The sequence below is a fragment of the Mchenga conophoros genome, linkage group LG18, assembly GCF_057382185.1.
Source record: "Mchenga conophoros isolate Kocher_MC1m ecotype Shallow Benthic linkage group LG18, M_conophoros_male_GT1.1, whole genome shotgun sequence".
Taxonomy (NCBI): domain Eukaryota; kingdom Metazoa; phylum Chordata; class Actinopteri; order Cichliformes; family Cichlidae; genus Mchenga; species Mchenga conophoros.
This window is the reverse complement of record NC_140543.1, coordinates 36,967,742-36,987,741: the sequence shown is the minus strand read 5'-3', so window position 1 is coordinate 36,987,741 and position 20,000 is coordinate 36,967,742. Positions and strand designations below refer to the sequence as shown.

General features: G+C 46.9%; 3 protein-coding genes across 6 annotated transcripts in view; 2 read left to right on the top strand and 1 right to left on the bottom strand.

Annotated features, from left to right (window-relative positions):
• The window catches only part of LOC146554371 (NLR family CARD domain-containing protein 3-like), a 15,270-nt gene extending 12,792 nt beyond the window's left edge, over nucleotides 1-2,478 (top strand). For all 4 annotated transcript variants that reach the window (XM_085253146.1, XM_085253145.1, XM_085253147.1 and 1 more), the window contains 2 exons: nucleotides 1,482-1,528; nucleotides 1,677-2,478. In XM_085253146.1, coding sequence (XP_085109272.1) covers nucleotides 1,482-1,528; nucleotides 1,677-2,221 — 592 coding nt within the window. In that variant the 3' untranslated portion in view covers nucleotides 2,222-2,478. The remainder of the gene's footprint in view (nucleotides 1-1,481; nucleotides 1,529-1,676) is intronic.
• Nucleotides 2,479-6,550: 4,072 nt separating this feature from the next.
• Nucleotides 6,551-14,850, top strand: LOC146554370 (protein FAM151A-like). Its single transcript, XM_085253165.1, has 13 exons — nucleotides 6,551-7,179; nucleotides 7,337-7,494; nucleotides 9,627-9,767; nucleotides 9,868-10,017; nucleotides 10,087-10,249; nucleotides 10,545-10,602; nucleotides 11,894-11,983; nucleotides 12,137-12,213; nucleotides 12,334-12,470; nucleotides 12,739-12,885; nucleotides 13,619-13,725; nucleotides 13,801-13,980; nucleotides 14,365-14,850. The coding sequence occupies exons 1-13, from the start codon at nucleotides 7,115-7,117 to the stop codon at nucleotides 14,659-14,661; spliced, it is 1,770 nt and encodes a 589-aa protein (XP_085109291.1). The 5' UTR covers nucleotides 6,551-7,114; the 3' UTR covers nucleotides 14,662-14,850.
• A 272-nt stretch (nucleotides 14,851-15,122) lies between these two features.
• The window catches only part of LOC146554369 (acyl-coenzyme A thioesterase 11-like), a gene marked incomplete at its 5' end in the record, with an annotated part of 7,903 nt that continues 3,025 nt past the window's right edge, over nucleotides 15,123-20,000 (bottom strand). Inside the window, 7 exons of the mRNA XM_085253236.1 lie at nucleotides 15,123-15,605; nucleotides 15,678-15,804; nucleotides 15,878-16,045; nucleotides 17,818-17,951; nucleotides 18,024-18,107; nucleotides 18,869-18,935; nucleotides 19,048-19,103. Coding sequence (XP_085109362.1) covers nucleotides 15,477-15,605; nucleotides 15,678-15,804; nucleotides 15,878-16,045; nucleotides 17,818-17,951; nucleotides 18,024-18,107; nucleotides 18,869-18,935; nucleotides 19,048-19,103 — 765 coding nt within the window. The remainder of the gene's footprint in view (nucleotides 15,606-15,677; nucleotides 15,805-15,877; nucleotides 16,046-17,817; nucleotides 17,952-18,023; nucleotides 18,108-18,868; nucleotides 18,936-19,047; nucleotides 19,104-20,000) is intronic.

The following is a 20,000-nucleotide window of genomic DNA, read 5'->3' as shown; positions in this document are numbered from 1 at the left end:
ACGTGAGCAGCTACTGCTAAATAGACTGCTGTTATTAGCTATCCACCAAAAATATCCACCAGGGTGGATATTTTCGAAAACTCAGTTTTTGCATTTACGTGTGGACGAGAAAAACGGAGAAAACGCAGAAAACGCAGCGTCAAAGGTGTGCGCCTTTTTTGACGTCACACTGTGCGCCACGTTATTGTTTGGGTGAAATGAATTTCTACAATACTGTTAATTCTACTCTCTGCAGTGTTTAAATGCTTACATATACACACAGTTACTGTCCCTCCACACATACGACTCTGTTCTGCTTCTATGCCCCAGCTTTGTTTACTTTTTCCCACCGAGGCTTCTAGACTTCTGATTGGCCAACATTTCTACAGGTTAGGAATATAGCGCCACCTGCTGCTTTGGCATGTTCCTGGCAGCGTTTTCCTTCATTTCTGCCTTTATGTGTGGACGGGATTATTTTTTAAAACGAAAACGGAAAATCTCCGTTTTTAAAAATACCCGTGTACGTGTGGACGTAGCCTCAGTAGTCTGTAAAGACTCTGTGTGCCTTCCAGAGTGCTCTGGCATGCACACACACCTTAAGGTCATGAGAGAGGTCGTACCTTCTCTTACTGATTTATGGTTTAGGAGAACACCTGCTCTGTGTCTGGTTAAGTATAAGAGCCCTTTGTTAGGGGGACCGCTGGACTCTTAGCACCAGCTTTGGGGAGTCTTCACAGGGTCACATCTGGAACACACACAGACACACACGCTATGCACAGACTGGTACTCTTTGTTCATACCTGTGTAAGACGTCATAATGAACTTGTGCATATTCATGTGACCTCAATAAAGAGCAGTGTTACGAGGGAGCAGACGAGAGCGACTGAGGTCAAGTGAAGGAACGGCGCTGTCACAGTTCTCTCCCTCATCAATTGTCTGGTTCCAGCGGTGGGTCTGTGCTAGACGACCCATCACCAGCTTTTTCCACTGGTTACCAGTACGTGGTAGAATCCACTTCCAGATCTGGTTGTCTTTAAATCTGTGAATGGATTGGCTCCATCTTATCTCTCTTTAACAAAAGAATCCAAGTGGAGCCCTCAGGTCTGCAGATAAGCAGCTTCTGACCAGAACTAGACGTAAAAACAGAGGTGAGCTTTATCGATGGCTGCAGCCAAACTCTGGAACAGTCGCCCTTCACATCAGGTCGTCACCAACACTGGACATTTTTAAAAGCCGGTTGGAAACACATTTGTACTCTGTAGCTTTCAATCCTGACCAGTCTTTATAGTCATTACTGTGTATGTTTCCTATTTTCTCTCTACTCTGTGCAGCACTTTGGCTCAAGCTGTTTTTAAATGTGCTGATAAATAAATGTAGATTTCTTTGAATAAAACAGTGGAGCCGAGCTTTGAGCTCAGTGTGTAACAGTGTGTGTGTGAGAGCCATGTAATGTCCATGTGTGCATGCTGACTGTGCTGCTCTGACCCCCCTCCTCCTTTCAGGGTGGAGCCTGCTGGAGTCCGATGGTTGAGACCAGGTCTGAGGAAGTGTAAGTGTGTTTTTAATGGGATTCATGAAAACAAAGCAGCACACATTCAACCATCTTCATCATGTCAGGAGTCATCATCAAAGTGTCAATCAATGAACAGATGATGGATCAATAACTGCAGCTGGATTGTGTTTGTTCTCTCCATCAGATTCCTGTCAACTCACAATCGACACAAACACAGTGAACACAAACCTCCAACTGTCTGACAACAACAGGAAGGTGACACATGTGAGGGAGGTTCAGTCATATCCTGATCATCCAGACAGATTTGATGTTTGTAAACAGCTGCTGTGTAGAGATGGTCTGACTGGTCGCTGTTACTGGGAGGTCGAGTGGAGAGGAGACGTTTTTATATCAGTGAGTTACAGAAGCATCAGAAGGAAAGGAGGCAGTGACTGTGTGTTTGGATTCAATGATCAGTCCTGGAGTCTGGAGTGCTATAATGATGGTCCTCGTTATGTCTGGCACAATAACAGACTAACATCCATCTCCTCCTCCTCCTCCTCCTCCTCCTCCTCCTCTGTCTCTAACAGAGCAGCAGTGTATGTGGACTGTCCTGCTGGCACTCTGTCCTTCTACAGAGTCTCCTCTGACACTCTGATCCACCTCCACACCTTCAACACCACATTCACTCAAACTCTTTATCCTGGGTTTACAGTCTGGAATCCTGGTGCCTCAGTGTCCCTGTGCTGAGTGGAGTGTAAAGAGTGTCTCCTGTTACAGAAACACTCTGACTGTTGAACAGATAGTTCAGTCTGTACATGTCTGTCTCTTTCACTCACAAACACGTTTTCAGATTCATGGATTCAATCAGTTGATGTTTGAAACTCTTCTAAATGATTCCTTGTAAACTTCTTCCTCTTCAGTCACAAACAAACAGGAAGTGATGTCACATGTGTTCCTGTCCACACAGCAGAATGAGTCTATTGCTGACAGTGATGTACAAACAGAGTGAGCATTTCTGAGGCCCAAAATAAACTGAGTAGTTCACTGAATGAACAATGGACTGTGAGCTCAGTTCCTTCATCATTAGTATGGATTATATATGTATATGTATTATATTAGTATCATATATATCAGGTGCTGCTGCTTTCAGTCATTGTGCAAATGTGCTGTTTGTAAGCTTGTAAAGCTGCAGTCAGCTGAGACTGAAGAAGTCACCTGATCAGTGAGCAAACGTTTCTGAAAACGTCCAGATGAACAGAATCAACCTTTTGGGATCAGCCAGCAATGCAGCATCATTGTTGTTCAGCTTCAGAGGTTTGCAGGAATGAACTGATGACCAGAAACAGCTGCAAAGTCCAAGAAAATACCAGCTGGAGTTCAGCTGCATTTGAAGAAGTCAAAGAAAAGTAAGGATGGCAAAGGGCGACGTTTTCTTCCAAAGAGCTGCAAACATGGTCGACGCCTCATTAGAAGAATCATCTGGACATTTGTGAGGAACTCTAACCAAGAAAGCAACGTCACACAGATCCAACAGACAGTTTCCATGACTGCAAGTGTTGAGTGGAAAAATGCTACATTGCATTATTGCATCCTCTCACCACAGGAGGCGCTGTTGGCACCACTGATTGCTGATCAGCTGTTCTCTGATGATCTGATTGATACTGTGAATAACGGGACTCACTGAACTCTGTGACACAGTGAAGATTACAGAGTTGAACTTCAACATCTGACTGACGTCACACAGACAGAAGGATGAACCAGTGAGGCACAGAACACAGTTACTGGAGATACTGGATCAGCTCCATGTGAACCTCTGATGGAGAAGCTGCTGAGCCAGAGAAACATCAGGACATGACAGCAGCTGCACTTATCTAACAACATGTAGCAGAGCTGATCTATGTTAGAGGATCTATCACAGCAGCTGAAGCCAAAGTCCAACACTGGATACCAGCTGAGCCTGTGCTGAGTGTAGTGTTACAGGAAAAGGGCAGAAACACTGGTAGCTCCCAGTGATGCTGACTGGGGCACAGAGCTGAATGATGCAGCATCAGGACACTGTTTCAGTCTGACTGACAGAGAAACCTGTAGCTGTATCTACATGTGAGGCAGAGGCCACACAAGCAGCTTTCTATGTTTCACAGTGACTGAGATCTTCAGTGGGGGTGGACATGCTCCTGTACAGACCTCTGAGGAGAACCAAGGTGCAGTCAAAGAGTCCAGTCTGTCCTCACAGATGTGAACATGTGCTTTCATCAGGTCTGCTGTCAGCTAGCAGGCTCACATCAGAATCACTGTTCCTGAAAAACACAGTCTGTGTGACATCATCAGTCAGCTGATGGTCCCAGATCTGAATGGTTTCTGTCTCTACTGAGGAAGTCAGAGAATATCACTGAGGTGTGGATCAGGTCTGAGTGAGCTGTGGAGGGACAGCTTTAAACAGTCCACAGGTCTCACGTCCTGCTCAGTCTGCTAGCAGATACCTCGTATTGTTCCAGATGTGCTGACATCAGCAGCAGCACAGCTGTGTGATACCATGAATCTCAGTTATTGATCCAACACACAGTAAATACAAAGATCAGGATTTCTGAGAGTAATCATTATGAGTCTGAACACATGATCACTGAATGTTAGTCTCCACAATAATAAGCTAACACAAGCAAACACATCTTTCAGCTCTTATTTTGAAACTGGCTTATTTAGAGAGCTGTGATGTGAGCGTGCCTGGCTCTGAGGCACTTGGGTCAGCCTCTGTTGTTTAGAAGTGTTACAGACTGTGAATGACACAGACCTGTCAGTTTCCATGTTTGTCTGTAACACAGCTCAGGGCTCCATGCTGAACGCATCCATCCAGTGTTATTGATCCAGGACTGATACCAGCATTGGGATCAATACAACACACAATCACATGTGTCCACGTGATGCAGTTTGAAGAGCAATCAGATGTCTCTGTATGAGGAGGCGGGGTCACAGGAGGTTCACAGAAACTCTGCAGCAGCATCATCAGCTCACATGGAAACTTTGATGATTCACTTCTGTGGTGTTTTTACACAAACACGTCACAAAATTAGCTCCACCTGTTTTGTGAGCTTTGAGTTTCTTGTCTTCATCCTGGATTCTTGTGTTGCTGTTTTTACACACAGATATTTCCTGGTTGGTTACTCAAAGCTTTCCAACACAGGCCTCTGTGCTGCCATCTGGTGGACAAACATGTGAAGTGCAGCGTGAAGCTACAAATGAAACTGCTTCAGCTACGTGTATATACAACATACTATAACCTATATAACTATATGTATAGTGTATTATGTAGGTTTTAGAGCTGGGGGTAGAACTGCTGATGGCCTGGTTGTTATTTATGTTCCCCATGGTTCACCAGCTCTCACACAACATCAGCACCAATGATCCACGTCCTTATAAACCTCTGAATCAGGTCCTGAAGCAGTGACGTCCTGAGTGAAGACCTCACTGATCACATGACTCTGGTCACCTGACTCAGTGTTTCTGAAGCAGTGTGCTGGGTTTTTAAAAATACGTGGCTGCTGCCTGATGTTGGGCCCACAGAGGAAGACGACTCACTCGCTCTTCTTCACTTCCTCCTTAAACATGTGGAAGGAGAGCAAAGTGCTGCCAGACTCTTATTTCTGACAGGAACAGAAGAAACCACAGCAAACTGTTGCAGTTCTTCATCTTCATCACAATCTATTTATTTCTGATGGTGTCTTCAGTCTGAGGTTTGAAGTTTCCATGTCTGTGTGATGTGTGGTGTGAAGGCTGCTGGTTAAACTGGGACTCACTGAGTGCTCATAGAGAGATGCTCCATGAGTCCCAGTACAGACTACAAACATGGTGGAAACTTAGCTTTGATATCCACACACTCTGCACGTCTGTGAGGAACTGTGATGAAGATGTGCAGAGATCTGTGTCCAAACAGGAGAAAGACTGTAAAGACTCTGTGCTTCTAACAGCCTCTGTTAACATATGTGAGGCTGTTTGTTGTTGTTGCCATGGAGCTTTGCACTGTTTGGGTCAGCAGGTCATGTGATCAGGTTTGTTCTGCTGGACGATGGTTCAGTGTCAGGTTTGTTTGCATTCATCAATAAATATCTAAATCAATCAAAGACTCCATGTTTGTTCTTTCATCATGTGACCTCTGCTCATCCATCTCTGTGAGTATCAGGATACATTTAGTTCATAACACACAGAAAAATCAGAGTTATTACCTGTAATAAATGTGAAAGATTCCTGCAGTGATAACCAGGCAGGACTGAAACACATCCAAGCTGTCACCACGGTAACAGCACCGTCCATCCACAGGTGAGGGGAGGAGCAAAAAGAGGGACTTTCACCATACATACATACATACATACATACATACATGCATACATGCATACATACACCACAGTTGACAGGTAACCCTATTGGAGTCGCCAATAGTGACTAGAGATGGCACGATACCACTTTTTATGTCCGATACCGATATCATAAATTTGGATATCTGCCGATACTGATATGAATCCGATATAGTGTTTTTAATCAATAAAACTGTTTTTTAATATCTTGCTGCATTTTGTATAAGTTCATACTCAAGTTTAAATAACCAACAACACTAAAGCTATTCTGTTAGACCTGTATGCAAAAAATATTTCATAGTTCAGCAACACTGATCAATCTAATAAACTTAAACCTGCTCCATCCTCCCTATTCTGGCATTTTAAAGAGTACTTAGCTTAAGCAACCTCACTAACAGGGTGCCAACTCCCAGTAACAAAAAAAATGTATTGATGCAATGTTGAACATTATTACACAGGAGAAACCAACTACAGTAAAATAATGACACCGTGACGTCTCTGCCTTTGTAAACAGAGGGACAGTAACTGCGTGTAAACCTGCAGACAGTCAGATTAACAGTATTTCGTCTCTATCATTCTGCCATTCTGCCATTCATCTCATGTAAACAATAACGTGGCCACAGCGTGACGTGAAAAAAGGCGCATACCTTTGACGTTGCGTGACAAACTCTGTATTCCTCGTCCACACGTAAACACAAAGGGTTTTAAAAAATCCCAGTTTTCTGTGAAAACGCCGTTTACGTGGACGAAACAGCTGCGTGTTCAGAAACACCCGTGTAGGTGCGGACGCAGCGTAAAAGAGTTAGTAGTTTATTTTCTTACTGCCTGTAATTTATTGCAGATTACTTGTATTTGCAAACATTTTTCTTGTAAAACAAAGGGGGCGCAGCAGAAAAAGTTTGGGAACCAGTGCTGTAACTATGAGACAGATGGCTGACACACGAACCTGTGGGAAGTAACATGTTTGTAGAAATGTGAAAATGTTCATGCCATAATCCCTCCCATGTTTCCGTGTGGCACTGTGGAGTAATGCACAATTCTTCCAAACACGGACAAAATATGTAGAGGGAGATTTGTTACAAGGTGTGTTGTAATCCCAGAACAGTGAAGATTACATAACAGAAGAGCTTCACAGCTCGTCAGGCAGCAAGTGGACACTGAAGAGTGTGTGCGCCTTATCAGAAGGAAAACTGTTCTCTGCACCTGAGATAAAGGATCGTATAAAAGAAGAGCGAGCGCTCCCTGAGGTCTCCGACTTCTTAGACATTTGAACCTAGACAGGAGACGTGTGAGAATGGCAGGAGAGGACAAAAGGAGAGATGAACGAACTGCTGGAGGATCAGAAGGAAAGCAAAACAGGTTGGAGACAAATCAGTTGCTCTTTAATAAAATGGATGAAGCAGCATGTACACTTGTGAGACATGCATGTGTGAGGTCAGGTAAACCTCTACAACATGCTGAAATGCTGCTTCTAACACAGAATAGACCGACGAGCATTAATCGTGTATCCCCACAGGATGGAGCCCGAGGCTGACGACCAGCGAGTGGAGCGAGGCCCAAAGAAGCGTGGCGTGCTGCCCAAACGACTGCTGATAATGTCGTCTGTGGCTGTTGTGCTCATCGTGCTGCTGACTGTCATCGTTGTACCTGTTGTGCTGCTCACTAAGACGCCAGGTACATTTTTACAATATGTACGATTTATATGATAAAACAATGATGCAACTTTGTTTATGATCCAGATGATGAAACATACCTGAGTAAATGTATTTATTACTCATCACCAGAGGTACATTTCACAGTACTTTGTACTTATATACTGTATTATATACAACTGCAATAATATCAGAGTCCAGCTGGAGCTGGTTGCAGCACCTGTGGCCTTCAAAGCATTTTCTCTGCATTGGATCTGAGCAGCACGGTGGCACGGTGGTTGCCGCACAGCAAGAAGGTCCTGAGTTCAATTCCACCATCAGGCCGGGGTCTTTCTGTGTGGAGTTTGCATGTTCTCCCCGTGTTTGCGTGGGTTCCCTCCGGGTACTCCGGCTTCCTCCCACCGTCCAAAGACATGCAGCTTGTGGGGATAGGTTAATTGGATAATCCAAATTGCCACTAGGTTTGAATGTGCGAGTGAATGTGAGTGTGAATGGTTGTCTGTCCCTGTGTGTTGGCCCTGCGACAGACTGGCGACCTGTCCAGGGTGTACCCCGCCTCTCGCCCTATGACAGGTGGGATAGGCTCCAGCGCCCCCCGCGACCCTGAAAAGGAGAAGCGGAAGCAAATGGACGGATGGATGGATGGATCTGAACAACAGTCAAATCTGAGCAGACGTGCCAAAGCTTTGTTTCTTGTTTTCTGTTTGCACCATAGTTCTTCCAAATGTTTCAGTTCAGGATTTTTTAACTGCTGTCATGTACACCATCAGTAAACTGTGACATTACTGCTTTTACCTAACCTAATCATCACCACGTTTCACTGTAAAGACCAGGGCGCTGCTTTAGTTGGATGAGCAGGCGACCACGTGCAGCACGGTTTGAGTCCGACCTGCGGCCCTTTGCTGCGTGTGTCCCCCTCCTTCCTCTTCACCGTGTCTGTCTAATAAGGCCAAACACAGACTGTAGGCTTAGCCGTGGTTCTGAAAGTCGAATGGAAGCTCAAAGTGCACGACTGGCAGTGTTGTGACATACATACCTACTGCATGTAGAGTTCACCTGAGTGTACAGCGACAGTAAGATGTCTTTGCACAGGTGAAACAGCCCACAGTGTTGCAGGGTTTCACAGGGTGCTGCAGCCTCCAGCAGTGTGCCTTCTCCAAACGTAACACTTAAATACTCGCTGTGTCAGCATCACAACTTTATATTGCTGCTGCTAAAATCAGTGATTACAGTGATCAAAGTTCATTTGATATCATACTGCAGCTCATTGCAATGCCATGATGCATGAGTGCTCATCATTTGGCTTCTGGTCTTATGACAGGACCATAGTCATGTGGACAAAAAGTACACGGCTGCTTTGAACTGTGTGACTTTTGAATCAACTGACATGAAATGTGTAACAAAGATAATGTTACACGATGTGTTTTGTGCTGTTAGACCTTGGTCTCTTTGAGTAATATGTGACAGTAGCTTCTTTAAAAAAGACACTAAGAAAAAAGCATTCAGAGTCAGAACCAGACACGGAGAAGCTGCATTCAGCTTTTATGCTCCTTATATCTGGAACAAACTCCCAGAAAGCCTCAGATCAGCTGAAACACTCAGTTTATTTAAATCCAGGTTGAAGACTCACCTGTTCTCAGCTGCATTTGAATAAAGCACCAAATCCACACTTTAAGCTTAAATTTCAAAACTAACATTTAACTACTGATTTTATCTGTTTTGATTTTATCTGTTTTGATTTTATATACTGTTTTGTTTGTTTGTTTGTTTGTTTGTTTGTTTGTTTGTTTGTTTGTTTGTTTGCTTGTTTTAATCAATTTTAAATCATGCTTTTTATTTGTTCTTGTTTCTAATGTCTCTGTAAAGCACTTTGAATCACCTTGTTGTTGAATTGTGCTATACAAATAAACTTGCCTTGCCTTCATGAGTATCTGCAACCTTCTTTAAAAGCCAAATCCCATCTGTCTCGCTTCAGCTGACAGAATCTTTAAGCTGAAGAAATGAATGAACTTTAAACAAGCTGCTCTCCCAACAAAGAGCAGCCTCCCCAAACACACCGTCGGCTGTTTTAGCTGAAAGCTCCCAGTTCTGCTGTGACAGGGACTACGTACCTATGACTCCGTCACTGTCTTGCTGTCCAATCGTGTTCCTCAGCTCCGTCTTCTGCCTCGTTCTCTGGTGGAGACATGCTGGAGTACTTGGTGCAGACGGGGAACATCAGTGAAGCGGACGGCCTTTTGGCTACGTGGTTTCACCGAGCCAACAGCAAGGAGGACATGTACAAAGCGCTCATGGGTAAAAACACTCACACAGACAACACTGCATTATTTGATGGTGTCGGTGCCTGAACCTACAGTCAGGTACAGACAAAACAAGCACCGCCTCATCTTTCCAGGTGACACCATGATCTTGGAAGCTGACGTCACTCTCATGGGTTATGGGACCCCTGATGAAAAGCCAGTGCCGATCATGGCACACCCTCCCGACATATATAGTGACAACACTCTCGACGAATGGTTAGATGCTGTACTGGCTTCTGGAAAAGGTACAGATCAGAACTGTTTCCACAGAAAGTCCATCTGATCACAGTTTTTAAAGGCGTGTTCGTTTGCAGGCATCAAGTTGGACTTTAAGGCTCTGGAATCAGTGGGTTTGTCACTGGACCTGCTTAAACAAAAGGAAAGCAACAAGGGAATAAACAGACCTGTGTGGCTGAATGCAGACATCCTCAGAGGCCCCAACGTCCCAAGCTTTGTAGCTCCAGTCAATGGAAGCAGGTAGACCGGACACAGACCCTTGGACAGAGTTCAGAATTAGGAAGGGAAAATGTCTAACATCTAAAGACTGATCGGGAGGTTGGTGGTTCGATCCCTGGATCCTCCAGTCTGCATGCCAAGTGTCCCTGGGCATGATACTAGCCCCAGGTCGCTCTCCGATCTCAGCACGAATGTAGTTAGGAAGCACTAAAAAGCTTAGAAGAAAGTGACTGGGTGAGTGTGGTGTGGAGACTTGGGAGAGCAGGAAAGTGCTACGTAAGAATCAGTCCATGTTTATGTCTCCCTCTTTTTTCAGGTTTTTGGAACTCATTCAGGACAAGTTTCCAGATGTGACTTTGTCTCCTGGGTGGAAGGTATGGCACGCTCGCAGTAAGAACCCCATTGAACCATTATACCAGGCATGTGACGAGGTTCTGGGAATGTTCCTGTCAGAAACAGGAAGAGACTCAAGGAATCCTGAAGTGACATTTATGAGAGAATTCAAAGCTGGAAGAAGAACTTTGAGCTTCAAAAAGATCCTTTGAGCTAAAGTAGACAAAACAGCTTTTATGTTCCTGTGATCCCTAAAATTAAAGACAGTTGAATTAATGTTGACATGCATCACCCATCAAGAGTTTGGACACCTTCTCATTTCATGGTTCTCTTTATTTCTACTACTTTCTACACTGTAGATACTGAAGACATCAAAGCAAGATATATGGAATTATGTAGCAAAGAAAACAATGATAACTCTAAAATACATTTAGAGTCCTGTGAGTAGCCGCCCTTTGTTTTGTTGACAGAGCTGCGGCCTTCTCTCAGCTTCATGATGTCGTCACCTGAGATGGTTTCACCTCACAGGTGAGCCTGTCAGGGTTCATTGGTGGTGTTGGGACCATCAGTCGTGTTGTGCAGAAGTCAGGGCTGTTAGCTGTGTACCAACCTATTTGACAACTGTTGAAATTCATATTATGGCAACAACCAATGAGCTAAGTAAAGAGAAACAACAGCCCATCATTACTGTAAGAGCTGAAGGTCAGTCAGTCGGAAACTTTGAATGTGTCCCCAAGTGCAGTCAGAAAAACCATCAAGACTACGATGAAACTGTCTGACATGAGGACGCCCCAGGAAAGGAAGACCAGGAGTCCCTCTGCTGCTGAGGATACAATCATCCGAGTCACCAGCCTCAGAAATCACAAGTTAACAGCAGCTCAGATTAGAGCCCAGATAGATGCCACACAGAGTAGAGACACATCTGAGTAGAGTAGAGACTGTACAAATCAGGCCTTTATGGTCAAATAGCTGCTGAGAAACCACGACTAAGGAAAAGCAACAAGCAGAGATTTGTTTGGGCCAAGAAACACAAGATGAGTCCAAATTGGAGAACTTTGGTTCCACTTTGTGAACGATGGTCTCTACATGCACGGTTCCCACTGTGAAGCATGGGGTTGATGGTTTGCTGGTGTGGGGGGCTTTACTGGTGACACTGGTGGAGATTTCTTTAAACTGAAGGCACACTGACCCAGCATGGCTACCACAGCATCCTGCAGCAACATGCCATCCCATCATGGAGAGTGATGGAGGCCTGGCCTCCACAGTGGAGATGGTAAACACATGGTTTATATTTTTGACTGAATAACAGCTGTATGTGCTTTATTTCTTTAGGTCCTCTATATTCACCAGCTCACAAACGAAACCTACTCCAGAGCCACGGTGGAAGAAATGTACAACATGATCAAAGACGTACCTCAAAGGGTAAGTGTGAATCCAGGTTTCAGTGGTCCCAGTTCAACACGCTCCCATCCCAACACGCCTGGGACAAATCGTCGGTGTGTTGCGTGCTGGGATGAGAACGCTCTGAGGTGTCGGAGAACGGCAGAGCTGACTGGTCAACGTTTCGTCTCTTAGGTGACGTTCCCAGTCCACGCCATGCTGGTTCGCAGCGGCTGGCAGCACCTGAGCTGGCTCCTCAACCAGTCACCACGGTAACAGATAACTTCCACGTTTACTATGGCAATGACTGGAAATCTGCTAATCAAACCAGTAACTGGGGGCTGCTCGCTGCCCATGAGCGCCACAGACTGACTGTCATGTTTTGTGTCTAGGTTCAGCCTGACTTTGTGGCAGGGCTCTGTTAACCCCAGCGTCAGCGACCTGCTGTTTGTCCGTGACAACACCCACCCGTGGCAAGTCTACTATGACATATATGAACCCACGCTGTCAGAATTTAAGCAGGCTGTAGGTGAGGAGCGTTCATATGGAGCAGACTTACACAGACTATGTTTGGGTAAAATAATAATTGTGTGTGTGTGATTTATTCAAATCAACAGATTTGTTTTCAGTGAGTTCTGACTGTTGTTGAAGACTAAAGAAAAACATTATTAGAAAACTACATGAAAAATCATTGGAAACTGAACCTTCTGCTCATTGTGTGCATTTGTTTAAGCTTCTTCTGAGATGAAGAGTTTGCTTCTGTTTAGTTCTTCCTGGTTCATTGTGTGTGTTCACAGGTAAGCAGGACAGCGTGAGGAGGTTCTATCCTGGAGGAGATCTGATGGAGTTTCTCCACCCAGGTTACAGCTCAGACCTCATGAACCGCCTGGCTGTGCCTTTGCTCCCCGTCACCGGCCGGGCCTCCCTGCTCCGTCAGCTTTCAGGCAGGTTTTACACCTCAGGGTTTATAACCTGATTTTAACGGGCCAGACTGAAACGCCCGGGCAAAGCACGCTCTCAAAGTTGTACTTTACATATGCTAGCGACATCTGGTGGTAACATCATGAATGACAGCGGGGCACTGTCGCCAGAAACACCAAGAAACTGCCTCATTTGTGCCACGAAGCATTCAGAGATCCCTCGTGAGTTTTTTCTCAAGGTATTTTTAAAGTGAACTTGCTGTATGCACTGAAGTCATGTGGCAGCTGAACCTTTCGTTCACATCGGTCATCAGGATGATGTTCTTAGTGACTCTTGGTGGCAGAAAAGCTGATGTCCTGGGATTTTGACCGTTACAGTAACAATTGTGAAAAACGCAAACTATCTGTTGTTTTGGTAGAAATGAAAGCGCCAGAAGTGTTCACAGCTGTGCTGAGCAGAGAATACAGAGCACAGCTGCTTGATCAGAAATCAGTGTTTGAAGCCGCAGTGGACCGAGGCGGCGTGTTGGACAACGGGGAAGTGACTGCTGCAGAGGTGCGGCTAACATTTGGCCCTTTGAGTATCAGTCGTGGTCACAGCCTGTCCGTCCCTTCACAGCTGCGGTCTCCTCATCACCTCATGATAATGCAGCATGTCACAGATCAGCTGTTCATCCTGATGATGTCAAACTGTAAACCTGCACATGCTGCTGTCGCACCACCTTAAAGTCACACTGATACTCTGTTTCACTAACAGGTGGGGGCAGCGGGATGCTGGTCGTTCGTGTGACCTCTGACAGCAGTCGACCTGGAGTCCTTCTGCTAGAAGGTTCTGGAAGGAGCTCAGAGCTCCTCACACTGCAGGTATATCTGTAGATCACCAGCCAACCACCAGCCAGGTTACATTTTTATTAAGGCCAATCATGTGTGTGTTCTCAGGATGTTATTCAGACCCTTGGGCAGGCTGCTGATACCTCCTGGGGAATTTACCTGAGGGTCCAGAGTCAGCAGCTGCTGGAGGCTTCTCTTAACCTGCTGCAGTCAGCCTACGGGGCCGACGAGCTCCACAGGCCTGTGTGGATCAGCATGGAGGGCTTACAGAGCAGCGACAGCACAGCAGTAAGCACATCTGATCCCCCCGAAGCAGTGTCTGCAGACAATACGTTAATAAAGAACAGAGCAGACGCATGTCACGTTTAACACACCTGGCTGGAAATCCATCCAACTAGAATCGAGCAGGTGTAAATGTTGGAGCCTCCTCGAGGGTCCACCCTGGCTGGGAAACTATCACACCCCCACAGAGAGAACAGTTGTATAAGCTGCATGTTTGTCAGACGGTCCCCAAGCAAATGCAATCCTCTGTTCGTCATGAAGGCTTTTTAGCTGCTCAGGCTTGGTCAGCCAAGCTCAAGTTCACTCCAACAATGTCCAGTGCCGATCCAGTTAGACGATGGAAACGTGTCATTTTAGGCTGTTTCATAGTCGTCCTTCTCTTTGCTCCAGGTCTTTGTGTCCACAGTCGAGCGCCTGTTTCCATACGTCACTGTAGTCCTGGCTGAGCACAGATGGCCTCCTCGGATCCCAGCGGCGGTGTCACAGAGGGTGGCTCTACACCTGAATGCAGCCTCGCTGCCCACGGGGCAGGAGCAGCTTTATGCTTTACTGGGAATGATGGACAAATACGACTTTATAATTGAGGTGGACACAAAGAAAGGTGGTGCAGCTGTCACTGTGGTGAAGGAGCTCCGTGCACAGCGTGCAGGCAGAGCAAGCAGAAGCCTGTATATTCTACCTCAGTGATCAGAGCACGTGTGGGCTGAGAGCAGGTTTAAATGTGCTTTTATAGTCACCACAGAGTCTCAGTGTGTATAGAAATGCTGCTGCTTTGGGTTGCTGAAGTTAACATCATTATACTGTATATATATGATTCAATGATTATTATAAAATTCATAATAAATTCTATTAAAGGAACCAAGTCCAAAACCAGAATTAGCCTCTTAGCCTGTGTGAGCCTGTCCGAGGTTTGTGATTCAGCAGCAGCTGAACACGTATGAAACACTCTCCTGCTGCAGCTAACATTTCACATGCAGCCCGCCTCTCTTACTGACTGCAGCACTGCATTATTTGCATCCATAAATGTGTCTTTAAAGTGTCACAGGTGGCATCAGTGCTCTCAGAGGCTCACTTGGTACTTTTAATGCTGATTTTTGAACGTTTACAACAAAGAAAATCATCCATCACTCGATTAAAACAAGGAAAAATACAACACAGCACTTTATTGTAGTTCAGTGGAAAAAGTGAATATTCATGTTTTAAACCAGCACGTCATGTTGAACTGCAGCAAACAGTTATAGTGTTCAAATGAACCTGCATTAAGTACAAGCCCACACCTGTACAGCTGTTACAGTCATGTACCTTTAACCTACAAACATGAACAGCAGCTCAGTCACTGACACAGCGGCTGATTTTACTCACTTAACACGTCGATTGTTACTGCTGACCTTTGTATCAATCCATGAAATGATCATAAAGTCTTCCCGCCACATAAACCAAGCAGGCTGTCCCCACAGTAGCGTCTGGTGCTGAGGAGAGCCTCGGACAGGCTGCTGCCACTGTCACAGTCTGTTCCTGGTCAAGTACTGGCTGCAGGAGCAGAAGGTGTGGTAGAAAGAGGAGGACAGGCCGGCAATATCTGTGGAGATGTAGGGAAGGACCTCCGGAGACGCCTGGTTAAAGTAGCTGATCTGAAAGAAAGACAACATACTAATAACAGCCAGCTGTGATAAGAGCACATGTACGACTGCTGCTTTTCTCACCAGGGACTTGTTGTCTTTGGTCTCCAGTATGGTGAATCCAGCACACAGAACCTCTCCTCTGTTATAGCCTTCAGTGGGAGGGTGAGTGGGCAGGGACACGGAGCGCAGGGCGATGACATACGGGTCTCTGAAGGAAAACAGAAAGGGAACGCATCAGGAAACCCTGCAGGACACAGGTGGATGGATCTGGCTCTACTGACCCGCTGCCACATGGCTTCCTTTTGGAGGCCAACAGGATGAAGTCCTGGAGAATCCCTTTTGCCTGATTGGCTGCAGTGGGAGATCCCATCGCGCCATGACGCACCGATGGAGTCACCACACGATATATGAAGTCATCGTTGTCGACCAGCTGAATCAGCTCGCACTTCCTGTTTGAGGAAACACATACACACTGTTAAAAAGGGGACTGGCAGCACTGTTTAAAGACTAAGCTGCAGTTCACTCCACAGGTATCCACGCAGAGGCAAACAGCTGCTTCTGTGCTTCACCAGCTGAGGGGTGGAGCTCGTGCATAGGGACACTGAAGGGGAAAACTACATAACAAAGGGCTTGGTGATGACATCACCCAGATCTCCACCCATCTCTGCTGCTTATCCTTCTCAGGGTCGCAGGGGGTGGAGCCTATCCTAGCCGTCTTAGAGGCAGGGTACACACTGGACAGGTCGCCAGTCGGTCGCAGGGCTAAACACGAGAGTTTCCAGTTAACCCAACCCACTAACTGCATGTCTTGGACTGTGGAGGAAGCTGGAGGACAGGGGGGAACCCAGGGGGGACGCAGGGGGAACCCAGGGGGGACGCAGGGGGAACCCAGGGGGACGCGGGGGGAACCCAGGGGGACGCGGGGGGAACCCAGAGGGGACGCAGGGGGAACCCAGAGGGAACCCAGGGAGACGCGGGGGGAACCCAGAGGGACGCAGGGGGAACCCAGGGAGACGCGGGGGGAACCCAGAGGGACGCGGGGGGAACCCAGGGGGACGCGGGGGGAACCCAGAGGGACGCAGGGGGAACATGCAAACTCCCCGGCCTGATGCAATGATAGCATATTAGATGGAGTTGTAAATCTAAACTCCACATCACTGCATAAACAGCTCGTGCTCCACCTTACAATCCAACGTATTAAAAACCCTCGCTTGGGGCAGACTCCTGCCGCGACGTTCCACCGGAGAACCACGGCCTCTGAACCATCCATCCAGTCCTTATTAAGGGTCAGACTGTGATGAAGCCAACAGGACTGCATCATCTGCAAAAACAAGGAAGCTGCCCTCCTCACATCAGCTACACTTAGAGATCCTGTTCGTGAATATCACACACAGGATCGGTCACACACCCTCGAGTCCTCCTACTGAGGAGCAGCCACAGCTTTCACTCCATTTCTAAATGGACCGCTGCGATACACCCCACAGACGCCGTCCTGGTACCTGGTTGTCCGAGTCTACAGAGCACTTCTAAACCTCTCTCCAGACGTCCTGTGAGGGTGAAGATCTGGTCCGGTGTCCCACAGCCAGGATGGAATGGGGGCCCAGATCTTCTCAACAGTGAGTTAACGCCTCCTTTTCAGCTCTGTGAAAAATAACTTTCCAGGGGAAGCTGAGCACTGCGATACCTCAGTGACCGATCCACAACATCCAGTTATTGTTTTAAAACTGGGATTTCCCACAGTGGTCTGCTCCACCAGCACAGGCCCACGGTGTTGACGGCATCGGAGACAAAGCTCCGCCTCCTCCACAGACGAGGGGAGTTTGGGTTCAAGAGCTGCTCACCACGTTCTTTCCACCACCTGCTGGTCATGAGATCAATGCAAAGCGTAAGGCTGCAAATCTAAGCAGCTAGGATGAGCTTCATCTGCAGGCTGGCTCGGCTGGGGGAGAGCCACCGTTCCCCTTTTATGTAAACGTGAGAATAAAGAGACAGACAGGCCCTCACAGCTAATGTCACTTTAACCTTAACATGTCAGCCTCAGTGCAAAGTGAGCAGCATGAACCTAAACCACACGTCGCTTATTTTTAACCCTGAACCTCAGAAAAGTCCATCATTGGAATCGGAGAACAATACCGAGGCAGCGAGTCGAAACAGGCCGCGCACAGAAACCGCTGAACTTGACTCGTAGCAACGGGCAAACAGACGAGTCCCAGAGTCTTACTTGTAATGCGAGTCCCAGCTCGGCCTGTTGCTCAGCTCGGCGAGTAAATCAAAGGCTCTGTGAGCAGGAACGTCCACCTCACATTCAATCTTGAAACTCAGCATGGACTTCTGCTCCAGGGTGTAAAGCTGAACCTGTGAACACAACATAAAGCGCCGATGGGCAGACTCACACAAACAAACAGCTCATTAGTGAGACGCACATACCTGGTCCTTCTCACAGCTCAGGCGCCAGCTGCTTCTGGCTGCCAGCATCTTCAGAGCTGAGACGTTGTTAAAGCTCAGATACACCTGGAAGCACAAACACAGGAACCACAAACTCATCTCCAGAGCTCAGCGTTAGCAGGCCGCCTCCCGCCATTCAAATACTACTTATTATATATGAATCAGCGCCGTCTAACAGTGTAAGTATTAAGGGTGCAAAATGAAGACAAACTGCTGCAGCACTATTTCTCATCTGCAGTGAAGGTGAAGCACAGCGGTGCGACACGTCGGCCTGTCAGAGGTTCAGTCGACTAAATCAGTCTGCAGGCACGGCGGGAGTCTGACTGTGGCTCAGGTTTGGAGCTAAGTGGGACGACATGAACACGCTGAGGTCTGCTCGGTCAGATCATACAAACTGCAGTGGAACAAATCACTGAACATCCTTTAAGAAAGAAACAGAAATCACGTCCCACAAGTCGTGACGACGCAGCACCGACACACAGCTGAGACGCTGATGTGGGTGAAGAGACTCAGCTGAGAAAACTATTAAAGGTTTACTGTGTCCAGCTCAAGCACAGGCTGTGACAGGATCATCATCAGCTGACGAGCAGCTGTGGAAATCACCTTATTGGTGCAAAAATACTGTTTTATGTCCCGTATGTCCGGTAGATTCAGCTGCAGAAATGAGAACTAATGATGTGTTTGTGACAAGCTGCTAGTAACAAGGTGCCAAGTTGTCTTATTTGTAATACAGTAATACACACATGTATATAAAGAAAGTTTCTCTCCCGTGAGTCCACGAGGACTAACGTGAGCAGTACAGGTGACGGCGTGGAGCTTCTCCTCACCTGGTTGGTGGGATCCCAGGGAACAGACAGAGGCACCTCCCCCTGCGTGCGGGAAATGATGTACTTCCTAAACACAGAGGAATGCTGCATCAGGATGATGGCACTGTGCACAAAGCTGCACAACAAACGCTGATGTAGCTGCAGAGACGGTGCATTAGGGGCTGTTTGGAGACATGTACCTGTCCAGCCTGATCTTTTTCCTGGCCGTTGCCTCCTGAAACCTCCTTTGTCCTTCCTGTAAATGAGACGGACACACAGGCAGAGGGCACCAGTGTGTAACACAGCGGGCAGATTCCCAGCACCAGTTTATGACCAGTACACCGATCTGTGGCACAAACTGAGTGGAGTGTTATTACTCGGTGTTTGTTCACGCTGATAACGACCCACGACTACAGCGAGGCCGCTCCATCAGACGGATTTATGACCGATAACATGATGTGAAGCTCTGATCGCTGCTCAGCCGTCACGGCTTAATGGTTAATCGAGTGTTTCTGCACCTTCTTTATGACACTCGTGTTTTATCCTACAGGACGATCTCCACAAGCTGCTTCACCACAGATGAAGCGTGAATGAAGCTGACACCAACATTATCCTGTCAATCTACTGCTCCACACTTTAACCCCACCAGCACACACTCCCCTGACCGAGCTTTCCTGCAGGTGTATAATGTGGAACAATCATAGTAATGCTGTATTTACATGATTTCAACATTTGAATGGAGTTCATAATAACAGCGTTCACAGTGACGGGGCATGTGGACGTGCTCAGGCCTGTGAGCCACGGACGCTGTGACGCTTCCACCAGAAACAAAGGAAGGAAAACGCACGCAGAGGCCATGTTTCCTGCTGCGCAGTCATCCATCCATCAGCACCACGGGCGGTGCAAAAGGCGGACCCAGCTACACTGATGTCACCCACCGCTGCCTCTGAGCTCACCTTGGGTGAAGATCAGCTGTTATCAGGAGTCTGGCTGTGAAACGTTCATAGCTGACACCTTGTTAGCCAATCAGAGTGCGGTTTCATACCACAAATTCTGAAGCAGATTTCATGTCTTTCAGTCAGTATTAGCCAATCACAGACAGCCGCGTCACATCCAGACACTTTATGGATGCAGCACGCTAACGAGCCGTTTG

Coding starts and splice junctions, on each gene's coding strand:
- LOC146554370 (XM_085253165.1), top strand. CDS start 7,115: ATGGCAGGAGAGGACAAAAGGAGAGATGAACGAACTGCTGGAGGATCA. Junction 10,603..11,893: donor CTTTGTCTCCTGGGTGGAAG/GTATGGCACGCT, acceptor TTATTTCTTTAG/GTCCTCTATATTCACCAGCT. Junction 13,726..13,800: donor CAGAGCTCCTCACACTGCAG/GTATATCTGTAG, acceptor GTGTGTTCTCAG/GATGTTATTCAGACCCTTGG.